The sequence below is a fragment of the Elephantulus edwardii genome, unplaced genomic scaffold, assembly GCF_000299155.1.
Source record: "Elephantulus edwardii isolate Elephantulus edwardi_28Jun2011 unplaced genomic scaffold, EleEdw1.0 scaffold00042, whole genome shotgun sequence".
In the NCBI taxonomy this organism is placed as follows: Eukaryota; Metazoa; Chordata; class Mammalia; order Macroscelidea; family Macroscelididae; genus Elephantulus; species Elephantulus edwardii.
The window spans coordinates 19,035,442-19,061,461 of NW_006399792.1; the positions used below are offsets into that span (position 1 = coordinate 19,035,442).

The 26,020-nt window shown below is 40.7% G+C and overlaps 1 protein-coding gene across 3 annotated transcripts in view; it reads right to left on the reverse strand.

Annotated features, from left to right (window-relative positions):
• Positions 1-352: 352 nt before the first annotated feature.
• SEPT11 (septin 11) overlaps positions 353-26,020 on the reverse strand; it is a 140,983-nt gene continuing 115,315 nt past the window's right edge. Inside the window, exons 5-9 of one of the 3 annotated variants that reach the window (XM_006885300.1) lie at positions 20,264-20,360; positions 18,927-19,095; positions 10,866-10,998; positions 6,794-6,981; positions 353-374 (exon numbers count right to left, since the gene is read on the reverse strand). In XM_006885300.1, coding sequence (XP_006885362.1) covers positions 353-374; positions 6,794-6,981; positions 10,866-10,998; positions 18,927-19,095; positions 20,264-20,360 — 609 coding nt within the window. Of the gene's footprint in view, positions 378-2,430; positions 2,846-6,793; positions 6,982-10,865; positions 10,999-18,926; positions 19,096-20,263; positions 20,361-26,020 lie in introns of those variants that run through there. The other 2 variants (XM_006885299.1, XM_006885298.1) reach the window with 2 other exon arrangements.

Here is a 26,020-nt window from a genome sequence, read left to right on the forward strand (position 1 = left end):
AATGACTCTCTGGGATGTCCAGTCAGGCCCAAAACACTGGGTAGAACACGAGTTGGTATGAGTCCCATCTGACTGGTAACAGGAAAATTAATCTATGTGGGTCTTAAGAGAATGATTTTTTTTTTAAATAGCCCCTTAAAATATATTCAATTTGTTCCTTTTAAACAAAGGCTACCCAAACCAATGCTTCACTAAACCTTTCAAAAACAAGGGGGTTAAAAAAAAAAAAAAAGAAATCCATCCATCCCATATTTGTTGTAATTTTTAACAGCCAGAAAAACCTCAAAAATTTCTTACTACTGTACTTACATGCAGAGGTGAAAGCACATCCAATTAGATTTGAGGGTATCATTTATTCCGTGCAGAGCCAAGGACTACTGTGAAAAAAGGCAGATACAGAAAGAAAGAGAGCAGCAACAACAAAGCAAAGGGGGCTGGGAAGGAGAGGTGGGAAAGAAGTCCAGGAGCAATACATGTTTTAAAGAGAAAAAAGCTCCTATGTCCCCCTTTTGCTAGGGTTTTGTTGTTGTTGTTGTTTTGCTTTTTATTCCCTGACTCTCCATAGAATTTTACTGTAAAAACTGAAGGGGGCTGGAGGGTGGGGATGAAATCAGTCAATAATCTTGGCATCAAAAAGTCAGCTGGGTGCCTTTCACTGCTGGGCTCATGTTAACAAAGCTTTAGTGATGCAAGGACTAGAATCGGAAAGTGTATTTTCTGTCGCAAGGCACAAAAATGCTCATACAAGCAGCGGATGGTACAAGCACACACAAGCATTCAAGCTTTTGTCTGGTGCAGAGCATATGAGCAAATTCAGCCCATGACAAGCAGCATGCTGCTGAATACTGGTCCACTCCATAGCCAGTGTCATTCAGACTAGAATCATAAAGCAACACACAAAGTAACCTTGATCCAGTAGCTCCAAAACTAGTCTTTATACTATGATTGCTGCTGTGGCTTCTGGCTTGCAATTCCTATTCCTTTCCTAAATGAAACGGATTTCTTTACTTTGCTAATAAAGCCTAAATGAGTCTTTAAGAGGATGAAAGGGGGGGGGGTGCAGGAGGAATGGGGAATCTGTGTTGGAATTAAATTTGATTTTTCTAAAAAGCATTATGTCAGTGAGCTGGCCTAGGGGTCCAGATGAATTCTGTTTTCTTTATTTGACATATGACTGGTGAGAGCCAGAAGGAAAATCAGAGGTGAATTAACCAGGCTATCCTTTCAAGTAAGAAACGAGATGGGGAAGTCAGAGAGTCGAAAGGATCTTATTAGTAGAGAAAGCAAGCCGAGAAGATGAAAGGTTAAACATCAGAAAGGAACGGTAAGAAATCTGCCCTTTTCCATTCAAATGGGGCACAAGTTGTGCGGTGTGTGTGGGAGTCCTAATGTGAGCTGACGTGGCCCTGCTGCCTCGTCTCCACTGTCCTTGGACACATGGAGAAGGGCGGGGAGAGGGGTTGCTGTGGTGAGAAGAAAGCTGAGAGGAACTCCCTCAGGACAACCGGGCTTCCAAACCTCAGCTGCCCCATTTCTTTTTCCCTCTTCAGCCAAAATACTGAAAGAAGATGAAGCAAGGAAGCCAGACATGAAGCTAAATTTCTGCTTGCTGGACCTGGTTGTGCTGTGTCTCTTCCTGTTTCTCCCTTCAATGACAAGCCCCTTCAAGTGTGTGCTGGGAAGGACAGTTAATGGTGAGCATCCCATGTGAAGGCTTTCTGGACAGTTTCTTATCCTCATGCTTAAGAGAAAATTGTACCGAAAGCACTTACACAAGGCCTCTTCCCACCTAACTCACTAACAGCAGATTCATGTATGCTGATGTAAGATTCCTGGTCTAAGTAGTAAGTCTCAAACTAAAATAAACAAAACAAAACAAAACAAAAAAAACCACACACACAACACTAAACCCACCTCACTGCCACTGAGTTAGAAGTGACTCATTATTGACCCTCCAGCGGTTTTTTAGTGGCTGTAAATTGCGTGGTAGGAGACTGCCCATCATTCTCGCTCAGCTGGTGGACTAGAACTACTCCTCTTTGGGTTGGCAGTGTGATCCCCTATCCACTAGGCTACCACATCTTTAACAGAAAGGTCTCTTACCAAGTAATGTAGGAGAGTTCTGTCTATGAAAAGATCAAGTTGCACTCATTAAAGTGAAATCACCATTTTTACAGGACTAACCTTTCCCAGTTTGGTCAGGATGTGGGATAGGGGTTCAAATGTAGTTCAAACCTTAAAAGGTGATGGTCAGTCTGAAAAGATCTACAAACCCAGACCCAATGTTACCAGTAAAAGTAAAAAAACCCTGATGCATTGTGGCATTTGCCCACTGTCCTGCCTGCACACAAAACTATCTTGGCTAAGGGAAGCTTGTTCAAGAGTTTCGCAATCATGGAGATGAATAATCAAGAAAGTGCATGTTGTTGCCATGGCTAATCAGGCTTATAGTTCAGCTGCTGAGGCAGTGAGATGTTTTCACATCAGGCGTACGTGTGGCATTTTACCCTCCTTCTCTCAGTCCAAAGCAACATACAAATGACAGGCATGCTGACTGCTGCCATTCTGAACAGGCAGAAAAGGCCAATCATTGACTTTCTAGAAACCACGCCCAGCGGCACGGAGCTTCTGCTGGCATCCCTTGTTCTCATTCTTCAGCACCCAACAACATTCAGCACAATGAGTTAATCGTTATTGGCATTTGGGGGAGGGGCAAAAAAAAGAAAAAAAAAATATCCATATATAGTCAAACAAAAGGACACAGATGGCAGAGACACAGTATTACTGCAAAAGCAGGTGAATGCGGGAACATCCTTGGCTTGCCAGGCTTTATGTGAAGCTTGCACTGCAAGTTAAAAAACAAAACACAAGTTAGAAATAATGATAAATTAAAAAAGAAAGGGAAATTAGGAGTGCCAGCACCAGCATTCAGGGGCAGTGAATGCTCATGCAATGACTATGGAACCAACAAATTAAAACCGTTAACAATCCAAGTAGGCTCCACTATGCGAGCACAAGCAACATTTCAATACCAAACTAAAGACCATGTGGTTAGTTTGCATAATGTGGAATTCATTGTGACTTCTTGAGACCACTGTACACTCACTAACACAAGGGCTGAATGTTTGAGGTAGATCTCCTGTCTCAAATGACGCCAGACCATTTTGTGTTCAGTGTGGACAACTGATGAGCACTTTAACGGGACCTTCACCTTCCACTTCTGAGCTGTTGAATGAGTCAGAGGATAAATAGCAAAAGCCAGCACCTGTGCCAGGCAGAAACCCATCAGAGAAGGAAATTGCAACTGCAATTGAGAAGGACAGAGATAAGGCTGAGCTCTGTGAAGCGGACACTCTGAAAACAAAGCAGGGCAGTCGAAGTCCACCTCTTACAGGTTTCGCCAGTGCAGCACGTTTTGTGCCATGACCTTGGAGAAGAAGGCTGAAGTAGCTTGGGGACTAGAATACAGTAGATGGAAAGCATGCCATTAATGCACTTGGAAAATAAATTACTATATGGTTAAAGCTATAGCAATGCCAGGAGCCTTCCCCCTTGCTTATGTACAAAGCACTGCCAAACTCAAGGCCCATAGTACACTGGTTCTAATTTGAGGCAAGTACAAAACATGCAACTGTATTCCAAATACTTGGGGAGGGGAGTGGAGATGAGTGGAGATAGCATCAACTATAGCTACTGGATGTCAGGTACCATTTGAAAATGGTCTGTTTTAACTTTCTTAGGCATGGCTGCATCATGGCCAGCATATGTTGGCTGGCGATCATGCAGAAAGTTTTGGGAAAAGATGAGCAATGTCCACTGAACAACTTACCCGGGGCCAGTCCCACCACTGTGGTGTAGCCGCAAACAGGGAAAGTGAGTCGGCGGCCAGGGGTGGCAGGAGTTGGGGGTCCGGCTAATAGCAGTGCCAGGATTAGTTCTATTTTGACTCTACCCTTAGGAAATGTTATGTGTTCTCATGCCACTAGAGGTCAAGGAGAAGGATAAAGCCTTACCTATGTTAAAAAGGGAGCATTTCATTAGAATAGGAAAAAAACCCACAATTTAAAATTATTAGAGAAACTAAACTCTTAGGTGGAAACAGATATTAGGTACATAAATAAGCATCTCTTTTTCTCTTCCCTTTCTACCTAGAACAAAACAATTACCTAACTTGTACTAGTGTTACCTCAGCCAGGAGGAAGACTTCCTGTTTAGGGCAATGCTGAGCTGTTACCCTGGTTACTGTCTTTCTCAGGTCCTCTCTACTGGCCCTGGCACTTCTTACTGAAGTGTAATTTTTATTATACTCTTTTACTCAGGCCTCCACCTGGTTACTGCTTTCATGACACAAATGGAAAAGTGTGGGAAAAGGAGGACCCTGAAGTTACATTTTTTTTAAAAAAACAAAACACAAGAAGTGTTGGCAGGTGCAAAGCCTGCAAGCTGGTTTCTGAACCAAATTATGTTTAAATACATTAATCATAAATGAGAATACAGAAAGATGGCTAAACGAGGACTTACATATAAGTCATGTACACTCTTAAAGTACTATATATCACTAAGCAGTAAGGCCCAAGAATGGGAAGAAAATAATAATTAAAAGGGCAAGGAAAAATTTCCCTCTACTGAAAAGTGTATTACTAGATACATTCTTCCCAAAAGGAGGCACAATACTGAGTCCAACACTAAGTCTTGGAATTTGTATTACATAAAGGCACATCCAGTATACATGAAATATTCTTTTAACCTTGTTGGTCTTTTATAAACACTATGACTTTTTTTTTTTTTTTAACACTGTGACTCTTAAAACATGTACCTTTATGCACAAAAGTGCTTCATGGTTAAAAAAAAATCCCAAAAAACTATGACTTTGGGTTTCCTAAGCTAGGAGTCAGCAGTTTTTCCTGTTTCACTCATACATGCCTGTAGATGTGTGTGTACACACACACACACACACACACACACACACACACACACACACACACACACACACGTCCCAATCGTGCGTTGTTTGATCAACAATGGTATAAAGCCAAACACTGTTTTGGAAAACAGACTTTGATTTGTCCTCTGTCAGTCATCTGAGTGCACAGCATTCCCGTTTAATGCCAACACTCTCTGAGGATGCACTGTTACAAAGAGCTTGCCAGCACTGGATAATCTCCACAACTGCTACTTGAAGAATGAATCCAGAATTTCACTGGAGGCCCTCTGGCTCCTTGGCTCACTCTGTCTGCACCCCTTTTGCAATCATACCTCACTGACACTAACCACCTCCATTATCATCTACAAACTCTGCCTGCTCCCTCGCTCATGTAACACTTCCTGCTGCCTCAAAGCGTGGAAAGCCAATGTTTGTAAAGCATGAGTTGAACCCCTCTGGGTGTGACACTGTGGTGCAATTTCATGTTTACCTCCGACCATGCCATGAGCTTCCTCAGGAGGGAACCTGCTGACTGCAAGCTCCTGAGAACCGAGTGAGCAGCCCTGCTGGGTTCACTTTCCCCGGGAAAGGGCTCGTCAACTGTGCAGAGACGCAACCCTAAGCATTATGTATTTTTTTTCCTTTCTGCAGAAGGTCAAGGACTGTAGTCTTTAATACAGATTGAAGCTCAACATCAAGAAAACAAAGATTCTCACTACTAGGCCAGTTGATAGCTTCATGATAGATGGAGAAGAGATTGAGATTGTTAACAAGTACAGCTTGCTTGGTTACACAATCAAGACTCTTGACACTAGCAGTTAGGAAATCAAAAGGTGAATTGCATTGGACATTATGATTTTTTAAGAGCATAATTCTTTCCCTGCTCAAGCACCACTGTCTTTGTTGTCTACTTAGCTGCAGCTGTTCCTCGGGAACTTGGGCATCTAAGAAGGAAGAGCAAGGATCATGAAACACATCTGAATTGCTCTGGAGCTGGCTGAAGAGTGGCCTACTCACAGACAAGGCAAGTCGGCCTATGTGTATCTATGGTCACCACAGAGGTTTTTATCAGCTTTATCCTGCTGACCATTGTGCTTAATGTCACACAAATTGCTAGTGTCAAGAAACTGCACTCTGTCGTCTTTAAGGTAATTTGACTCAGAGTTGCATATCACAGGGGCATTTCATGGCCCAAATCTCTCCCTGGCAATGGCCATTAAAGTATCATACTCTGACCTTTGGCACATTAAACCAAGGCCCTATTTAAAAATGGTTTGTGGGGAGGGGGACATGTGTGGCTGGCTGGAGGCTTGGTGGGGTATTTTAAGTAGACAGGCATATCTATCCCATTTTGACAATAAAACATCCCTTCAGCTTGCTGGATTTAGAGGAAGAGAAGTGGCCCCTAGTAGCCCTTGCAAAGACCTCATGTGAGGAACAAGACTTTGACCAACACTTATAAAACCTTCCAACACAGCACTGGAAAATAATTTGAAGCATCACAATTTTTGGTCATTCTTTATGAAGAAAGTCGTGAGCACTGTCTTTATGGGGATCTGAAGAGAAACAAACCTGTCTTGAGAGAATCCTAGTGTTGGTGTGGAAGGAACCACTTGGGGGCACAGGATCCTCCAGTCTTGATTGTGGGATCAGTGTGATCAAGTCTAATAAATTAACGTTTGTGTACCCTCTAAAAATATTTTTTTTCAAAAAAAAAATCTTTATCATCTTTCCTGCACTGTAGAGAAAATACTTGCTTTGATCTTTCTGGTAATAAACCAGATTCCAGTCTACAAACGGGCAAAGGACGGACATGCAGGAGGAAGGACTCTTGAGGGTCCCTGGCACACGGGGGTGGCACCTGCTTACTTTTTCTTATCCTTGTCTTTCTTGGTCTGCTGGGCCCCAGACTGCTGGGCCTGGGACTGGAGTAACTGCGCTGCTGCTTTCTTCTTCTGGAAATTGTTCACCTCCTCCTCAAGCTCCTTCTTCTTGTCTTCCACTTTCTTCTTCTCTTCCTGATGTGTCCGTTTTAAGAGGTCAAACTTCTCGTGGAGCTGGAGAGAAAAAGGAGGCGGCAGGCTTAGGGAAGGGACTAAACCACTTACCGACGGACTATTACTTGGTTAAGTCAAGTCATTGCCATGGAACGGACTCATAGCTGACCCACTAATGGGTTTTCTTAGACCGGAAGTCACTCAAGAGGAGACTGCCCATCCTTCTCGAAGGAGTTGGTGGACTGGAACCTCTCGAGGAAGTGCTACCTCTAGGTTAACAGTGTAACTAACTCGGTGTGGACTATGCCACCCAAGCTCCTTCTATTTGAATCTATTTGGGAAACACAACATATGTCATATTACTGCAGTAGCCTTGACTACAGGCTTAAGTACTTTTGGGTTGACTTACTGGAGAAGGTAGGCTAATATGGTGACGTGTTTCACTTAGAGCTGTAGCATCCTTTGAGATTTGGCTTCTTTGGGTCTGAGGGATTCCTTATATATATATATATTTTTTTAATAACAAAGAATCCACAAGCTGTTAAGACCCCAGATGCTACTCAACAAACTCACTTGTAAAACAGAACTTTAGAAACTCTATTATGCCAATTGACCAAAATTTTGCATGAGATAATGGTACTAATCTTTCAAACCCAGAAAAGCAATCCTTTGAGGTCTGGGTTATGTCTAAGAAGTAGCCATAACCGTGCTCCCTACATGTTTTATTATATAAATATTCATACACACGCAGATGCATATTCATATGCATACTCATATACGTACCAGTATGCACATGTACCATTTAAAGAGCAAGCATGCCACTTTCAGGCCTACGATGAGCCTGACCCAAGTCATGGTATTTTCACTTGCCTCATATGCATGCCAAAAAACTTGACCGTGAACAAGAAGACTGAAAAAGAACTGCTTTTAAACTGCAATGTTAGGAAGAATATGGAATATGTCCCAAACTGACAAAAGAATGGATAAACCTTTCTTGAAAGAAGTGAATCAAAATGTTCCTGAAAAGTAAGGCTTGTGAGACTTCATCTCACATTAGGCAGGGTATCAGGAGTGACAGTCCCTGCAGAGAGACTTCATGCTTTGGTAAAATAGAGGGTCAGGGATAAAGAGGAGGGTCCTTAGTGAGATCAGCTGACTCAGAGGCTACGACAATGGGCCGAAGCACAACAGTGGCTGTGAGACACCCTCCTGACTGGATACCACAGTGTTTCCTTCTATCATACAAGGGTTGCTTGGAGTCAGAGTCAACTTCACGGCCCTTAACACCACCACACACATAGTAATTACCAACAGGTTCTTTTTTCTTGCGTACGTTTTAGTGGTATCACTTACTTTTGGTGATCTATAGGGTATTTATTGGCTAATTTTAAAAAGTGGGTCACCAGGCCTTTCTTCCTGGTCTGTTATTGTTAAGTACTGAGTTGATCATATTTCATAGTGACCCTATTTGGTGCCATCCTCAACATCTCTGGATAGACTTGAGCCCACTGTTACACTATGCCAATCCACCTTATCGAAGGTTTTCCTCTCTCATTGACCTTCCACCTTTCCAAGCCTGATGTCTTTTTCCTGAGGACTAGCCACTCCTTACATGTTCAGACTATGTGGAGTTTTACCATCCTTACCTCTAAGGTGAACCCTGACTGCACTTTCTCTAAGACCTATTTGTTTTTTCGTCAGTCCGTAGGATATTCAGTACTATTTTCCTATTAATAAGCTGTCCACTGTGATGAGAGGGTGGCACAACTGCCAACATCATAACCATGCACGAGGCCCCGTAATATGACAAGCTGACAGATAGGTACTAGATATATAGGCATACATTATTTAAATAATCTCTGCTAAGAAATTTCTGTCCCTAGACAAATAGCTTTTAAAAAAAAAATCACAGCCCCAAAACACAACAGAATAGAAGGAATGGAATAAAAAAAAATGAGAACATAAAGGAAATCAATGGAGGAATGAGAGATCTTATGGGATAATTGTAGGAATTTCTGAGCATACATTTGGGTCTAAAAGCAATAGCAAATAAATACTTATCTTTCCTTTCTCTGAAGCAAAATTACTTTGAGTATTTACATATTTAAATATTCTCTCCATTTCAGTCATTTTTATACAGATAAATTAAATGGAATGATGAGGAAAATGAGACGATTTCAGTAGGCAATGTACTGAGCACTTATAATCCTCATCATCTACCAGAGAAAGCAGACCAGTCACTCACACACACAGATACACAATTAAATGTGTATTACCTACCCACCATCCATTAGATAATGCCTTAGGGTCCTACTACCTAAGGGAGTGCTGGTGGTCTAGTGGTAAGATGTTGAGAAGCTGCACTATAATTCCAAAGGCATGCAGTTCAAATCCACCAGTTATTCCATGAGCAAAAAATGAGCAACCTCCTCCCATGTGATTTACTGCCTCTGAAAACCCACTGGAAAGTCAGCTATGGCTCCATTCTGACTTGATGGCACATGACAACAAGGGTCTTCTACTATTATTCAGCTCTCCTGGTATAGTCCATAGGGAGTTATGTTGCTAACCAAAAGGCTGCATGTCTTCATCACTTTGAATCCATATCAGGGGAAAGATAGACAGTCTCCTCTTGTTGCAGAAACAGTTACAGAAACCCAGTGGAGCGTTACCATGTGTCAGAGCCAACTCTTTAGCAGTCAGTTTTAGATTTTGTGTTTATATTGGCTAAAACGGAAAATAACCATATAATTCCAAACCTCAAATTTTTGAGGCTTACAAAAATTGAGAAAACAGATCCCAAACAAGATTAGTTGTTCCTTTCAAATTGAACCTCTAGTCCAAGACCTGTAGACTTAAGATTTAGTTTTAGTTGTGGCTTTGCATACTAAGTGTATTATATAAATGACTTAACATTTATGATTCCTTTTATTACCTACAAAATAGTGATGAACACTTAACAAGAAAAAAGTAACCAACCCAATCACAAAATGGGCACAAGACATGAATGAAGAGACACTTCCCCAAAGAAATTCAGATCGCAAACACACACGTGAAGAAATGTTCAAAATTCCTTGCTATTAGAGAGATGCAAATCAAAAGAACTATATCATCTCACCCCAGCAACAAAATCAGAGTTCAAAAGGACAAATATACAACAAATGCTGGTGAGGTTGTGGAGAGACTGGAACTCTTAATCACTGCTGGTAGGAGTGTAAAATGCTACAGCCACTATGGAACACCATCTGGCACTTTCTCAAAAAGTTGGAAATAGAAATACCATTTGACCTAGCAATTATACTACTAAAAATATACCCTAAAGAAACCAGAGATGTATGCACACCCATGTTTACTGCTGCATTGTTCACAATAGTAAAGAGATGGAAGCAACCCAAATACCCAACAACAAATGAATGGATAGAAAAACTATGGTACATTCACATGATGGAATATTATACAGCACTGAAAAATAATAAACCCATAAATTATTATACCAAATGGGGGAGCCTAGAAGACAATATGCTGAGTAAAATATCTCAGTCACAAAAGGACAAATACTGTTTAACACTGTTGTTATAAAATAGGACAGAGAAGGGTGGAATGGGGTAGGCAGAGAATCGGAAGAGTGGATAGACAATGAACACTGCAGTACAACAGGTGAGGGTGAAGAATAGTTTGAAAGGAACACTTGATTAGGTATTATATGTTCGACAACAATCTGGAACAAGGGGCACATTGCTGGGTGGGCTAAAGAAGTGAGGAAGAAAGAAAGAAAACGTGTAATAAAAATAAAATGAGGATGAAACTTTTCTTGCATATTAGTATGCCACTCGTCACATATTTACATGCTGGAGCACTGGAAGCACGTAGTGCTAGAAAATGTCATGGAGTAATAAAACACCTCCCTTGGGTTACTTCTCTTTAAAGAAAGAATGAAGGCTTACCTCTTTCTCTGCTTCTTTAAGTTCAGCTTCTTTCTCTTTGACTCTCATAACAAACATTTGTCTCATTTCTTCTTCTTTCTTCTGAAGTTCTCCCAGGAATTCATTCCTTTTTGCTTCATATGTTTCCTGAAGACTATTCAAAAATCACCCCAAATAAGAAGCATGTCATGAAATTGCATAAGAGAAATAATCAGTTCATTTAATGCCCCCCAAAATGAGGCTGTTGCTTACCATATTAAATCACATCCAAACACACTGCAAAATTTCCTTTTCTGTTTATGCAGTATTTGCAAAGACAAGTGCATCAAAACCAGAATTGAGATGGTAACCAAATGCATGCTTCTTACTAGTTAAGTTTTCTCTTACATGTATTTATATAGAGAAATCTGGGCTGAGCACAGTAGTATCTTCCACAAGGGTAATGGTCAAAGTAGGATATCAAATTTTAGAAGATAAAGATGGCACAGTGAGGGGGAAATGACTAGGCACTGGAGTCAGATGTATCAAGGTTTGAATTCTGACCATATCAGACTTAGCAACTTATCTTGGGAAAGGCACACTCCTCCAAGCTGTATCATGCTTATGTGTTGGTGCAATACTATGTACTTTCTAAGGATTTGCTCTCAAAATTAAATGGAGGAAAAGTAAGGTATCTGTCATTTCATCAGATTACAAATTACAAAGACTCTAGTATCACGAGGGGTATTGTAGAACCTTGCTATTTTCCCAGTTCTGTTACCAACTGGTACACAGTTTGAATTCATCAGCTGCTCCCTGGGAGAAAGATGGGTAATCTCCTCCCATGTGAGTTATAGCCTTTTAAAACCATTGGAGGGTCAGTGAGGGGCTGTTTCCAACTCAATAGCACATAACAACAATAACCAATTATAAATAGCAATTAATTTTATTTTCACTTGAAAATCCATTCCCCTCCTATCTACAAAATTTAGAATAAAATATTTTAAACTGAATGCCATAACTGAGATTCATTTCACGACAGAACAATTATTTTTACGGGGAAATCACCTTTGATAAAACAACTTAAAAAACACATACACATATACTTATAATTTGTAAGATTTTTGAGAGCAATGATTGTTAATACATATAAGTAGGATTATTCACTGATGCCCAGGAACCAAATTCATCTAAAGGACAGGCTACAGACTGGATAACAACTGTGGAAGATCCCACCACCATGTAGAATGGCTGAACAGCATCCACATCTCTCCATTCAAAGGGAGGTTGAAGTTGAAGCTGAAGGAAATTAACACAAGTGTACTAGAGTCAAAAGTCCAACCTCTGGCATCCACAGCTGTCATTCAAAGGGAGGTAAAAGGAATTCAGATGGTAGAAGCACTTTTGCATGTAAATCCATACACAGATAAAGAATTAATCTGGTCTGTGGGCTCTGACATTGGAAATGACCACCAAATATAGGAGAAAGAGAAATCTTAAAGCTTTACCCCAAGGACTTAGAATAAACTCCTTATGAGTAACTAACTTGGAACAACTATACCCCTCACTGAGAAACTTTCCCCAAGTACCTTCCCAAGTTATAAAGTAGAGACAATGATCCTCCTCACCAATGCTTCCAGTCATTGAGAATCAGTCTAGAAGGACCTGGTTTTTTATTTTTCACTCACAGATACCTAAGGAGTTTTATTTCATTTGCAACTGTTAGCTCTTCAAGCTAATTTTTTTTAACTGCAATTATTAACATCTTTTTTTCTAAGTGAGAAATGCTTAGCAATGAAGAAGGGCCAGAGTTAGGACTTGACCCAAGCTGCCTGGCTCAGAGCAGGAGCTATACCCACTGCCCTGCCCCATCGCCCCACTTGTGAGGCTTAGCAATATGCTGCATGCAAATATGGTGACTCCTGGCCAGCTGCTGTAACTGTTCTTGATTGTAACTCAGAGAACCCACGTGACTGCACCACAAGGATTTTATTATTATTATTATTGATTTTAATGAAAATTGGCAGAGACTTTGGATTTCCATTCATTCATTGTTGCACTTTTCTCCCTGTTCATCCCACCCTCCCCCAATTCACCCTTCTCCTTGAAAAGTAAAAGAAAAATTCTTTCATTGTTTTACAATCCCTCCTCCCAGGTCCACTCCACTACGCAGCCTTCGCTCTGGACTCCTGTCATGACAATAATATCTAGTCACATATCCCTTTTAAACAGTTTTCTCTCTCATCTGTTTCAATGCAGTATACATTATTTAATCCATCTTTCTCAGTCTCTCCTCAACCCCGATGTCAGTCCTGTTTTTCAGCAGTGGCACCATGCAGTATTTGTCCCACCACTGGGATTTTTTTTTGGCTGTTCGTTCATAGGGTCCACCTACAACTCGATGGCACCAAACAACAACATATAATCTTTACAAAAACCATTGACCAGGTATTTCCACCTCAATCAGTGGATGGCTAACCCTAAAAACAAACATTATAAGCCCAAATACTTTTTGATATCTTGGGATGCAAGTTTCATTTTGATTTTTGGTTTCCGGGGGTGTGTGTATGTGTGTGTGTGTGTGTGTGTGCGCGCGCGCGCGCAATATGTCAAGAAAGCATGTTCTGAGAACAGGAAGGAGTTCGGCAAGATCTATTAAAAATATAAGAAATAAAGGTCACGGTGTCCCACAGGAAAATAAGTTGTAGTGATGAAACACGGTTGGAAATCACATAATCAAATTTTGCAAGACCAATGACTGACTCATTAGAAATACCTTTTATCAACAACATGCGTTAAGTGGCCCTCACCAGCTGGAGAAGCAGTAATTAAATCAATGACATCTGTGAAAAGAGATGGAGAAGAGGTGGAGAAGCTCAGTATCAGTTAGAACAAGGCCACGTGCCAACTGAGGAAGAACTGCTCATATGCAAGTCTAAGCTAGAGAAAATGCAAACAAGTCTACTGGAACCAAAGTACAACCTTGAGTAAATACCGCCTGAATTTAGAGATCTCTTCAAGAACAGATTTAATGTACTCAACACATGAATTACTGAAGACCCGGTGGGCTCTAGGGAGGACATCACACATCAAGAAATCACAAGGTCATTTTAAGACAGGAAAAGAGGAAAATGGATGACAGAAGAGTCTCTGAAACTTGCTCTTGAACCTAAAGTAGCTAACGTGAATGGGAGAAATTATGAGGGAAAAAAGTTTGTGATAGTGGATTATTAATGTGGCTTTTCTAATTGATAGCTTTGTCAATGTCATCTGCCCTTCCAAGACTAGGCAAATAAGGTATGCAAATACTAATGTGGGTATTGTTCTTTTTGCTGTGCTTCCAGGCTTAAATGGAATAGATGCAGAGGCAGAAAACGGGGATCTCACTGCCATCAAGAAAGAAGAACCAGAGAGTGCAGTACGCCCTTTGGATCCAAGATGTCTGCATGAGTCAGGGAGGAGAGACCAGCCAGCAGTCCAGATGGCAGCAGCGGTGGCAAGGACCAGTGTAAGACAGGGCTGAGCAAGGTCGGCCACAGAGCTAATGCCAAGAACTTCAGAGCTAGACTAACTGACAGAGTTGGGAGTGGTGCATAATTGGACAAGCAATAGAACTTTTTAACACTTGTTCAAGCAAAGTAGAGACCAAAGCCCTATGACCAGACAGAGGTCTGTCTGTGAGTATGCCTGAGGAGAGGCTACCCTGATTGAAGAAGTGTATCCTAAGTCTTTCCAATCTGTATTTCAATCTGTTACTTCTGTCATAAATTCCTTAACTGTGAGCACTGTCTGGGAGGCATTGCAGTGAACTGTCAAATCCTGCAGTCACAAGAGCTGTAAGAGAGACGACTGGTGTTGAAATTACTAGAAGACAGCGTGGAGTACTGAGGCATGTCTGACTTCATAGTAACTGACTATCTGTGGCTATTGATAGCAATTTTTCCCCCTTAAAAAGTTAGAGGAAGTCAGGCATTAGTTCTCCATGACTACTACACTGCTGTTACAGAGATGAACACAAGTTCTGAAAGGGCAACTTATGAAGACAAAGTAAAGTGTCAGAATGAAATTCAAAAGCCTATGAAATTCTCAAGCATATGAAGTTAGAAAGCAAAAAGGGAAGATGCTCAGGATTTGACAAGCTAAAAGAACTAACAAAACAGGCTTGGAAGCAGGAGCGGCATCCACTTCCAAAATAGCTTTTCTCTGGAAACTCTATGAACCTGGAGAAAGGATGAAAGTTATACAAGTGTCCAGGTCTTTCATTCATAGGGTTGCTATGAGTCATCTACAAATTGACAGCACTTAACAACAACAAAAGAACTGAAGAAAAAATTCAAGCATCGAGGTGAAGCATAACAGCGAAGGAGTCTATTAAAATACTGAATGATGAAGGAAGTATTAAAAGCAGGAGAAAGGAGTCACTGTACCAAAAAGAACTACTTGGGTAACAAACATTTCAGGCAGTAGCTTGGGACCAAGAACAAATGGTACTGGACGAAGAAGTCTAAGTTGCATGAAAAGCATTGGTGCTTAAAATGAGCTTCCAGGAATTGATAAAATACCAACTGGTGTGTTTCAACACTGAGAGTGCTCCTTCATTTACACCAAGAAATCTGGCCAATCAATTGGTAATCTATATTTGTGTCCATTCCAAAGAAAAATGATCCAACAGAATGAGAAAATTTTGTCAAACGGTATCACAAGCCCTATCATATTGGCTTTTGTACTCTAGCAGATAGTTGCAGCTAGAGTGTTGAACATACCATGGACTGCCAAGAGAACAAACGGGTCTGTCCTACTGAGGGTGAAACCAAGTTTCTTCTTGGAGGCAAGGCTTTTTAATCCCTATCACACATCCTTTGGGCATCTGGTCAGAAGGGACCAGTCCTGGGAGAAGGACATCATGCTTGGAAGGGTGGAGGGTCAACGCAGGAGAGGAAGACCCTGGATGAGATAGACTGATACAGTTACTGGACCAATGGGAGTTAGTATATTGGAGTCAGTGAGACTGTTCAGGATAGGGCAGGGTTTAGAGCTACTGTACATAAGGGTTAATATGAGTCTCAGACAACTTGATAGCACATAACAACAAATCACAATAAATTTTTACTGAAGAGAACTCAGAAGCAGTTGCTATAGTCTATCTACAGGAAACAGTCAGAAATTTAAGGCAACCATAAGAGGATATGGAATGAGAGATATCATTGCTGATGTTAACATGTGTCTTGTCTAAAAGCAAAGAATAGCAGAAAGATGTTTCATCTATGCTTTATTTACTATGCAAAGCCACTTGACTGTGTGGATCATAACAAACTCTATGTAACACTGCATAGAAGGTGAGTTCTGGAAAACCCAATCATGTTCCTGTGGAACTTGTACATAAACAAAAAGGTAACAGCTCAAACAGAAGTGATGCACATCAGGGTTGTATCCTTTCCCCATAAATATCTAGTATGTATGCCGTACAAATAATCTGGGTCTCTGGACTATATAAAAAAGATTGTGGTAATATGACTAGAAGAAGGTTCCTAAATAACCAGCAGTATGCAGATAACCAGACAGCACAACCTGGATTGCTAGAAGCATTTGCTGAGGAAGAGAAGAGTGCAGTTTGCATCATAAAGAAAACAAAATTCTTCACAACTGGACCAACAAACAGCATCATGATAAATGGAGAAAAGTTTAAGCTGTCATCGATTTCATTTCACCTGAAACCACAAAGCAACAGTCAAGAAATCAAAGGATGTCAAGGCATACCCAGTTTTATTTATTTGCACTGCCTTATTCTCCAGAAAATTGCATTTCTCACTAATTGAAGGTTTTAGGCAACCCTGCATTGAGCAACTCTATTAGCAACATTTTCCCAAAAGCATGTGCTCTTTTAATGTCTCTCACATTTTGAGAATTCTCAGTATTTCAAATTTTTTCATAATGCTACTACATACTCCCATAGTACAGTGGTAACACAACTTTTCTATGTCTCAGGAAATCAGAAAAATTAATGTAACTCAACTTATTGTAAGGTTGGCTTTATTGTAGTGGTCTGGAACCAAACCCACAGCATCTAAGAAGTATGTCTGTATTGTATTTGGGAAAATCTATCATATAATATGTCTTTCAAATGTTAAGAATCAAAGCAGTCGCTTTGAGGACTAAAGGTTGGTGGCCCATGGTCTTTTCAATCACCTGATGTATATAGGGAAGCTGAACAATGAGTAAGCAAGACTAGAGAAGAGTTGGTGTCTCTGAATTACAGCAGTGACAAAAAATGATAAGTATTTACTTGATGGGTTGTCAGACGGACGAACAAATCTGTGCTGAAAGAAGTACAACCAGAATGGCACTAAGAAGAGAGCATGGCGAGCCATCAACCCTTCATGAATGAACATGCTATTAGGAGAACCAGTCCCTGGAGAAGAGCATTACACTTGATAAAGGAGGAAGGTACTCAGCAAAACTGAGTGACACAGTGACTACAACACTGGATTCCTGCATAGAAAGGGTCATACAGACAGTGCAGGACCATGCAGTGCTTCGTTCTCTTATACGAAGTTCTCACATGTCAAAACTGATTCCAGAGACCTAACAGCAATCATTTCTGGTGACTGTATTACATGGTTCAACTAGCTAGACTTCTGTGCACAAAAAGGACTCCTGTATCTTAACTCAGAAAATAACATGTTCTATGTTTGAATATGTCCATTTTACACATCCCAGGACAGGGTTTTTGGAGCTTTAAGAGTGTAGCATGATCACTGTTAAACAAAAGGCAGAATGTCTCTGGTGATTTAAATCCTCCAATGAATCCAGGACAAGATGGGGTGGTCTCTTCTTGTTAAGATTTACTGCCTCAGAGCTGACTTAATGGCAGCTGAGTGAGTGAGGGAGTGATTGGATGATTTAAAGGTAAGCTTGATTAGAAATTCTAGGAACTCTGTTTCTTCTGGCCAAAATACACACGTGTCCACAGGACCACCACAGCAAGGTACCAGCCTAGATAGTATTAAACCACCCTGAAGAGAATTCCAAGAACATAAACTCTTTCTACCCCCAAAGAGAGCTCAGACTTAGAGGATGGATGCATCCATACTGTGCACAGCTACACTGTTCTCTAGTTAGGTGGCTCAAGGACATCACAATATGAGGGACAGGAACTACAAGAAAAAGTCTAAGAAGAAAACCATCTTCTCCAAAGAACTCTGGCCTCAGTTGGTAGAGGCACTGGGCCCAAAAGTGCCTCTCAATTCAAATCCTAATAAGAAAATGCTGGACTTCCATTCAAAGTGATCCTCTCTTGTACCAGGAGGGGGCGAACCTTGCCTGGCAATCCTAGCTTCCACCAAGACCCTTGAAGTACCTTCACTCTGCGAGCTTACCCTGTGCGCAACTTTCCTGACCCCTGGGTTCTAACAAGGATGAAGCTATTATTGCTAGGCATTAATTATCCAATAATTTCTATACTCTCACACTCTGCTTTTTCATCTCCAACCACCAATAATGTGGGCAAATAGACATAAGACTTTTTAAAAAACTGTATTCTTTTTCCTACCCATCCACTGATGTTAGCATTGTACTGGACTTGTAAAAGTTATTAAGAAAACTTTAAGAAGCAAGAACCTTAAGAAGCTAAACTTGCTTGGTGAAAATAAATGTGTGAAGCTGTGATCAGCAGTTTGAGCTTCTTTAATGCACTGATCAAGCTCTGTGCCTGATCAATGAAGGTGTAATGGTGAACACAATGGGAGCCACATTGCTTCAGTGGTGGTTGTTGTTATGTGCCATTGAGTTCCTTGTGACATAGCCACATTAATAGGGTTCAAATCCCACTCTCAACACTCACTAATAAGATCTTTGGCAGCTCACTTATTATGTTCTCAGTGCCTTCATTGTTTTGCCTATAAAATAAGGATGATGATGATAATGGTATCAGTTAGTTGAGAAAATGAAAACAAAGTTTATAACTGCAATGTCTGGCAATACCTGCTATGAATCTTCAATGACCAGACCCCTCATCACTGACCATCCAATAAGACCTATCTGAGATGCACAAGACATCGCTCCCACCACTAACTGGGGAGCACGGATTGCTAGGCCACTTCTTACCTGAAGGGCTTACTGTCAGGATCGGTATCCTTGAACCCCATCTCCTCAAGCTTACAGCGCCGATACAGCTCATAGTGGCGGGTGTGGGTCTGTTCTCGCAAATCTTCCATGTTCACACGGATCAGCATCTCTCGAAGTTTCACAAAATCACAGTGATTTTCATTCTCAACTGTTAAGAGATAAGAAACGATGAAGAAAATCTGAAGTGATACTTTGAAAATGTTACTTTCAATCCCCAAATCTCTAAGATCTCAAAGCTTTTAAGACCCTCTGCTGGAATTAACCTACACTTCTAATGAAGATACCACTGACCTTAAAGGTGACGATGACATGTGACTACGAGTGCCTACTGAGTGCAAGGCACTATGGGAAGAAACCTTATCAATACTGCCTTACTTCTGACAGTAAGCCTGCAAGGTAGACCTTGTAACTCCCTCTTTCTAAGCGCACGCAGAAGTATGGCTCTGACAAGCAAGCAGACCTCCTGATTAGAGTGAGCAGAGTGTACGTTCAAACACTATGACACCTGGCTCCAAAAAAAGATCTACTTCCAGTACTATATGCTATATGGAACTGTACATGATTCTCTTCACCCTACTTTACTCAATTTTACCAACATGGTAAGGACAAGGGTTTCCTTACAGTGGAGAAATTGATAGGATTCCGAAAAATGAAGAAAAATCTCCTTAGGATTTTAATGTGTTATGCCTTTTCATTCAGAACAAAGGAAAAGGTATATATCTTAAACCAACGGGGCATTCTCTATAGTTATCCTCCATTACCAATAGAATAGATTTACTCCTTCAAAATGCACTAGGGTAGGTCACAGTGTTCTTATCCCTTTAAGTGACATACTGGAAGCTTCTCTGGGTTAGAGTCTGTGGTTACTACCCATTATGCCAAGTAGAGGTCTTTCTCATGCTTAGATATTAACTGAGGTAATATTTAACTGGAAGATGTTTTCAGAGATGATAGAGAAAGAAGTGCATTCTTAATTACTAAGAACTTATGTAGTTTTCTCAGTTTGCGGATGATTCCATTCAACTTTGAACTCCAAGGGAAGAACTTTCTATCAGGACTATATATACTGTTTTTCCCACGTAACAGGCCATTCTTGAAGGGCTGCCTCACTGGCACTATGGCCATGCAACCATCTCTCTTCATTATCTACCTACCTGGTCACCACAGCTTCCTTTTTTACCTCCAGTGAGCATCATGCCAGATGTGAATCTACACCACACTTTCTGCCTGCCCACTGATGAGGACCTCCCCATCCACGGTAAGGAGAAATGAAGCATGGACATTCATCACGCTCCTTCTCCATGATGTGCACATACCCTGTACTACCCCCCAAGGATATTGTCTGGCCTTTGCCATCTTGTTGCCAATCTTCACCTCTTCTGTGCTGCCAACCACTGCAAATGGGAGATGGACCTGCCAACCAAGAAAATCACAGAAGTAGTTATCTACCACAGTTCCACCCCAGCCATGCCCTTCACCAGATTCTACATCCTCCCTCTCTTTACAGATCCTCTACGTAGGAGAGGGGAAAGTGAAGTAGTAGGTCAAGTAGGAGGTTCTGCTATTTAATTGGGGTGCATCCTTTAAAACCAGACACATGATGTTTAAAAACATGGTTTGAGCTAGATTCAAGAGGAAACATAGGCTTTGTAAATATAAGTAAGCTTCAACTAGCATTCCTCAATATTGTCACAACTAATAATCCATGGCTATTGAGTGCTTGAGAAGGATTAGTGAGACTGAGGAACTGAATGCTTCATTTAACATATTTCTGGCTAGTTTATAAGTTAAAATTTTTTTTAGAAAAAAAAGCATTGGAAAATATTTTTCTCTTTTAGGTAAGGCAGTAATTTCATTTACTTCAAAGCAAAAAGCCTCTGAAATAAAAGAATCTGGTTTTCAAAGTTTCAAGTATTATAGGAACTTGGATATGTGAATCTTTTTCAACTGTAAGCTTTATTACAGTTGTGCAGATGCAGATACAGATCAAATATCTCCAACGACTGACGCAGTGACGGACTGTGAAGGTGGCAAGAGAATGCTGAGATTATGAGAATGGTTCAGGGTGGGGCAAGGTTTCGACCTGTTCTTCCTAAGGTCAATGTGAGCAGTAGCTGATTTGTTGGCACATAGTAACAGCAGCAAACAGAGATGTGTGTTAACCATACAAAAGACACTGTATTTCAAAGATTTAGTTCAAAGGAAAAAAGGATATACAACTATAGAATTATCTGCTGAAATAATCGTGTGCAGAATCTATCAAGAGAAATAAAATAAATTACTGTATTAATTACCTCTCTTTCTTTTAACTATTTTAATGTGGCTACTAAACATTTGAGAAGTCCTGATGGTGCAGTGATTAAAGATCATGGCTGCTACCTGGAAGGTAGCATCAGCTCATCAGTTGGAACAGACGTAGCAGTCTGCTTCTGTGAAGATTACAGCCTTGAATTCAAGGTCACTGGGAGTCAGAATTTAAAAAGAGGACAAATGATAAAATTTAAATTATTTATGTAACTTGTTTTCTACTTCAATTGCTTTGAAGAACTGGTCATTGCACAAAATAAAGTCAGAAATACTTCAGCCCAAATTATTGTCTCAAAGCTTCACTTACATTCATCTCAAGCAGAAATGGTACTCAAGACAATAGACTCTTCCACGCTGATTTATTAAGAAGCCAAGGCTATGCTCTAGGTGAAAGCATAATAATTCCATTTTCCTCCCTCTATTTTAAGTATAAGATCTGAAAAGGCTGCTCTGAGAATTATGTACAGGTTTTTTGGTCTGGTATTCCTTTACTACATTTTCATTTACAAAGAAGGGACTTTTGTAAAGCCAGTTCTTTCCCACAGGGGCTTGACATAATCCTCAGCCCAGGGTTCCCAAGTGGTATTTTGTCTGATGCTCAGGGTCTCTAACATTTCTAGATCTTCATACACTCTGTAGAAGAAAAGACAAATGCATTCTCTTCCTCAAACTCCAAGTTCAAACTGAATTATCTTCCTTGAAGTTCAGAGGCAAAAGGACCTTCAAGCCCACACAGTGGTGGAATGACCAAGGGAAAGTTTCTCCACTCAAACATAGAAAAGCAAAGCAAACAAGACCCGTTTTCCTCAGATTTCCACATTAAGGTATGGGATTTCATCAGCAGGAATTGTCTGTAACAAAGGGCCTGAAAGATAATGTCTTGATAAAGAGCAGGATTAATTTGGGAGTATCAAATACACTCAGTTCTACTAAACTGAGAGTGTGAGCAAAAACACAAACATACTTTCATGTCCCTCATTACAAAGAAAAAATTACCTAAAATTCTGTGGGAAGAACATAAAGAGAAAATTAGAGGGTGCAGGCATACCTCAGAAATACTGCAAGTTTAGTTCTAGACATCTACAATAAAGTGAGTATTACAGTTAAAGGAGTCACATGAGTTTTTTGTTATTTGCTTCCCACTGTGCTTAAAAGGTTTACACTACATTGTAGTGAATTAAATCTGCAATTACATTAAGCAATTTCAAATATTACAAAAAAAAATTCAATAACAAGAAATACCAAAATGTGACACAGAGACATGAAGTGAGCACATATTGAAAAAAAAATGAGATGCCAATAGGCTTGCTCAACGCAGAGTTGCCATAAACCTTCAATCTATGAAAAAACATAGATTTGCAAAACACATTAAAATGAGTAATGTCTGTGTATACTAGAGGTGTTCCCTGGATTCTATACTGATGCTTCAAATTTCACCACTCCAGGTGAAAAATAACCAAAAGATTTCACAGCCTGAGCTTTTAACTGTCCACTGTCAAAAAAGATGGACTGTTGTGGCTGGGTGGCTTTTAGTATAAAGCTTGAGAATGAGAGTTGGTTGACCTCAAATCCTGTCTCCACTACTTAGAGGTGTTCAGTCTTGGACACTATGCCAAACCTGCTCATTTAAGAATTAGGAGGAAGTGCACTTGTCCATAGAATTGATAGAAGGATTAAGTCTGCTGCATAGCAAATGCTCCATAAAGGATAGGTATTATTTAAAAAAAAAAATTCACAATACCCATAATCAGAGAATTTTGGAGGTCAAACAGTTCTCATATATTACAGAGTTCAATTCAATATTCTACACAAACTCCTACTGCACCTCTTATTAAGTGTGCTGAAAAAATCTGCTGTCTACCAACTATTTGTGACTGAAGAGAGCTCAATACTTCCACATTTCAGTGATAATCGCTCCAAGAGTCACATATTCTCCCAATACTAGACTGAAATCCCTTCTATTCTTTTCCCATTAGTTTTGGTTCTGTCTTTTGAATAAGTCCATTCACGCTCCTATTCAGAGCCCCTAATGCCGTCTATTTCCCAGAAGAAGCCTACACTCTAGTTTTTTTCAGAGATTCTTTGTGTGCCAAGGATTCCAGACACTTTACTCTCCCGGCCAAGGAGAGTGACAGCCAGTGTGGATCATACAAGTCAACGTGTGAACAGCTAGGGCAGAATGGGGCTGAGCTAGCCATGCAGTAACAAAACTCTAAACTTGAAAATTGTAGTAAGAATTCCAGAGAAGGGAAAAATGCATGCTTGCTTTCAAAGTCATAGTCACATGTTGTTGTATGCCATCAAGTAGGAATCAACTAATAGCTGACCCTCCAGTGGGGTTTCAGAGGCAGATAATAGCAAGGGAGAAGAATGGGAACAATTAAGGAAGAAATTCCTCCTGAAGGTACAGAAGCCAGCAGCTTTCAAGAAAAAAAAAATACACTTGCTGAATTGAAAAAACTAGACCTGGATTTATGGAATAACTCTGATGTCCCAAACTATAAACAACAAACAACACAAGACTGGACTGAATTCCAAGGATGCTGCTATCCATACAGCTTTGGGTTGTTGTTCTTAGGTGCCAGTTGAGTATGACTCATAGTGACAACAGATCTGAACACTGTATTGTCCTGTGCCATCCTCAAAATCTCTGACACCCTCAAGCCCACTGCTGCAATCACTGTGTTAATCCACCTGCTTGAGGTCTTCCTCTCCTTCGCCATCCCTCTACCTTCCCAAGCATGATGTTTGGGTATTGTTATTGTTCTTGTTGCTGTTATGGGCCATCAGGTTGCTTGTGATTCATAGCAACCCTATGCACAATAGCTCTGAACTCTGCTCTGTCCAGAGCCAGGTGAGTCTCTGACACATCTACCCTCATGACCCCAGTTACTGCGTCAATCCATCTCATCCGGGGTCTTCCTCTCCTGGGTTGGCCCTTGACCCTTCCAAGCTTGATATCCTTCTCCAAAGACTGGTCTCTCCTGGCTACATCAAGAAAGTATGTGAGATGGGAGTCTCAAAATCCTTGCCTCCAAGGAGTACCTTAGTCTCACCCTCTCCAAGACACACCTGTTATTTCTCTTGGCAGTCCATGGTATGTTCAAAACTCTTCCCCGGCATCACAACTCAAAAAGCATCAATTCTTCTGTCATCCTTGATCACTGTCTAGCTCTCTGATGCATAGCAAATAACTGCAAAGACCTTGGCCTGAATCAGGTGCACCTTAGTCTCTAGACTGACATCCTTGCTCTCCAAGACTCTGGAGAGGTCCCTGATAGCAGATTTTCCTCGTGCAATGCCTTTTTTAAAAAAAAAACTTCCTGACTGCTGGTGATTATGGAACCTAGCAAGCTGAAATTGGTAACAATCTCAATCTCTTCTCCATCTATCATGGTGCTGCAAATTGGCCCAGAGGCAAGAAACTGTTTTCTTGATACTGAACTTCAATTCATATTGCAGCCTACAGTCCTTGACCCTCTCCAGCAAATGCTTCATGTCCTCTTCTATGCACCCCATGCACAACAGATGTTTGGGTAAGATACTTAATTCTCTACACGAGGTTTGATGTAACTCCATTTATATAAAAATGCCTAGAATAGGTATATCTATAGAGGCAGAAAGAAGATTAATGGTGGGGGGTGATGTATAATAAAACAGAGGTGACTCCTAAAAAGTTCAGAGTTTCTTTTTGGGGTAATGAAATTTCTAAAATGAATTGCGGCAATGGCTGTGCAACTTAGGAATATGCTAAAACCACTTCATTGTATACCTTTGGTGGGTGATTATATATTATGTCAATTATGTCTTTAAAAAGCTGCTATTTAAAAAAGACAAATGAAGTGCCTTTAATATATTGCATAATGACTTGATTAGATAAACTTCTTATGAAAGTAAAAAAGTAGAACATACCTCAAACTATTACAGATTTAAAAACTGCCTTCCTTTGCCAGCAGCACACTTTTCAGTAATTACTTGGCATGTATTTAGAGAATGTCAAGCTATTTAATAGTTCCTAATGCTGCTTCCCTCCTCTGTATCCCCCTCTCTCCATGTCCAGGGAACGATCTCAGCGCTGCCTTGGGCCTTTGTTTACCTGTGGGGTGGGGCAAAGTTTTCCCTGTGAGTCATTTTTTTACTGGCCTCTATTCTGCCCATGCAGATTCCTTGTTGCAGAGGGTCAAGGACTGCAGCCATCAATATGGATTGAGGCTCAATGTCAAGAAGACAAAGATTCTCACCACTGGACCAATTGGCAGCATCAGGATGAATGTTGAAGAGATTGAGATTGTTCACAGCTTTAGTTTGCTTGGCTACACAGTCAACACTCTTGGCGCCAGGAGCCAGGAAATTAAAAGACGTATTGCCATGGGAAAGTCTGCTGTTAGGGACCTCTCCAAAGTACTGAAGAGCAATGGTGTCTCTCTGGAGACTAAGGTGCATCTGATACAGGCCATGGTCTTTGCAATCACTTGTTATGCATCAGATAGTTGGGACAATGACTAGGGAAGATAGAAGGAGAATTGATGCCTTTGAGCTATGGTGCTGGAGAAGAGTATTGAGGGTACCATGGACTGCTAGAAAAACAAACAGATTCATCTTGGAGAGGGTCAAACCAGGTTGCTCCTTGGAGGCAAGGATTCTGAAACTTCGTGTGACATACTTTGGACATGTTATAAGGAGGGACTGGTCCTTGGAGAGGGACATCATGCTTGGGAGGGTCGAGGGATGGCACAGGAGGGGAAGACCAATTATGAGGTGGATTG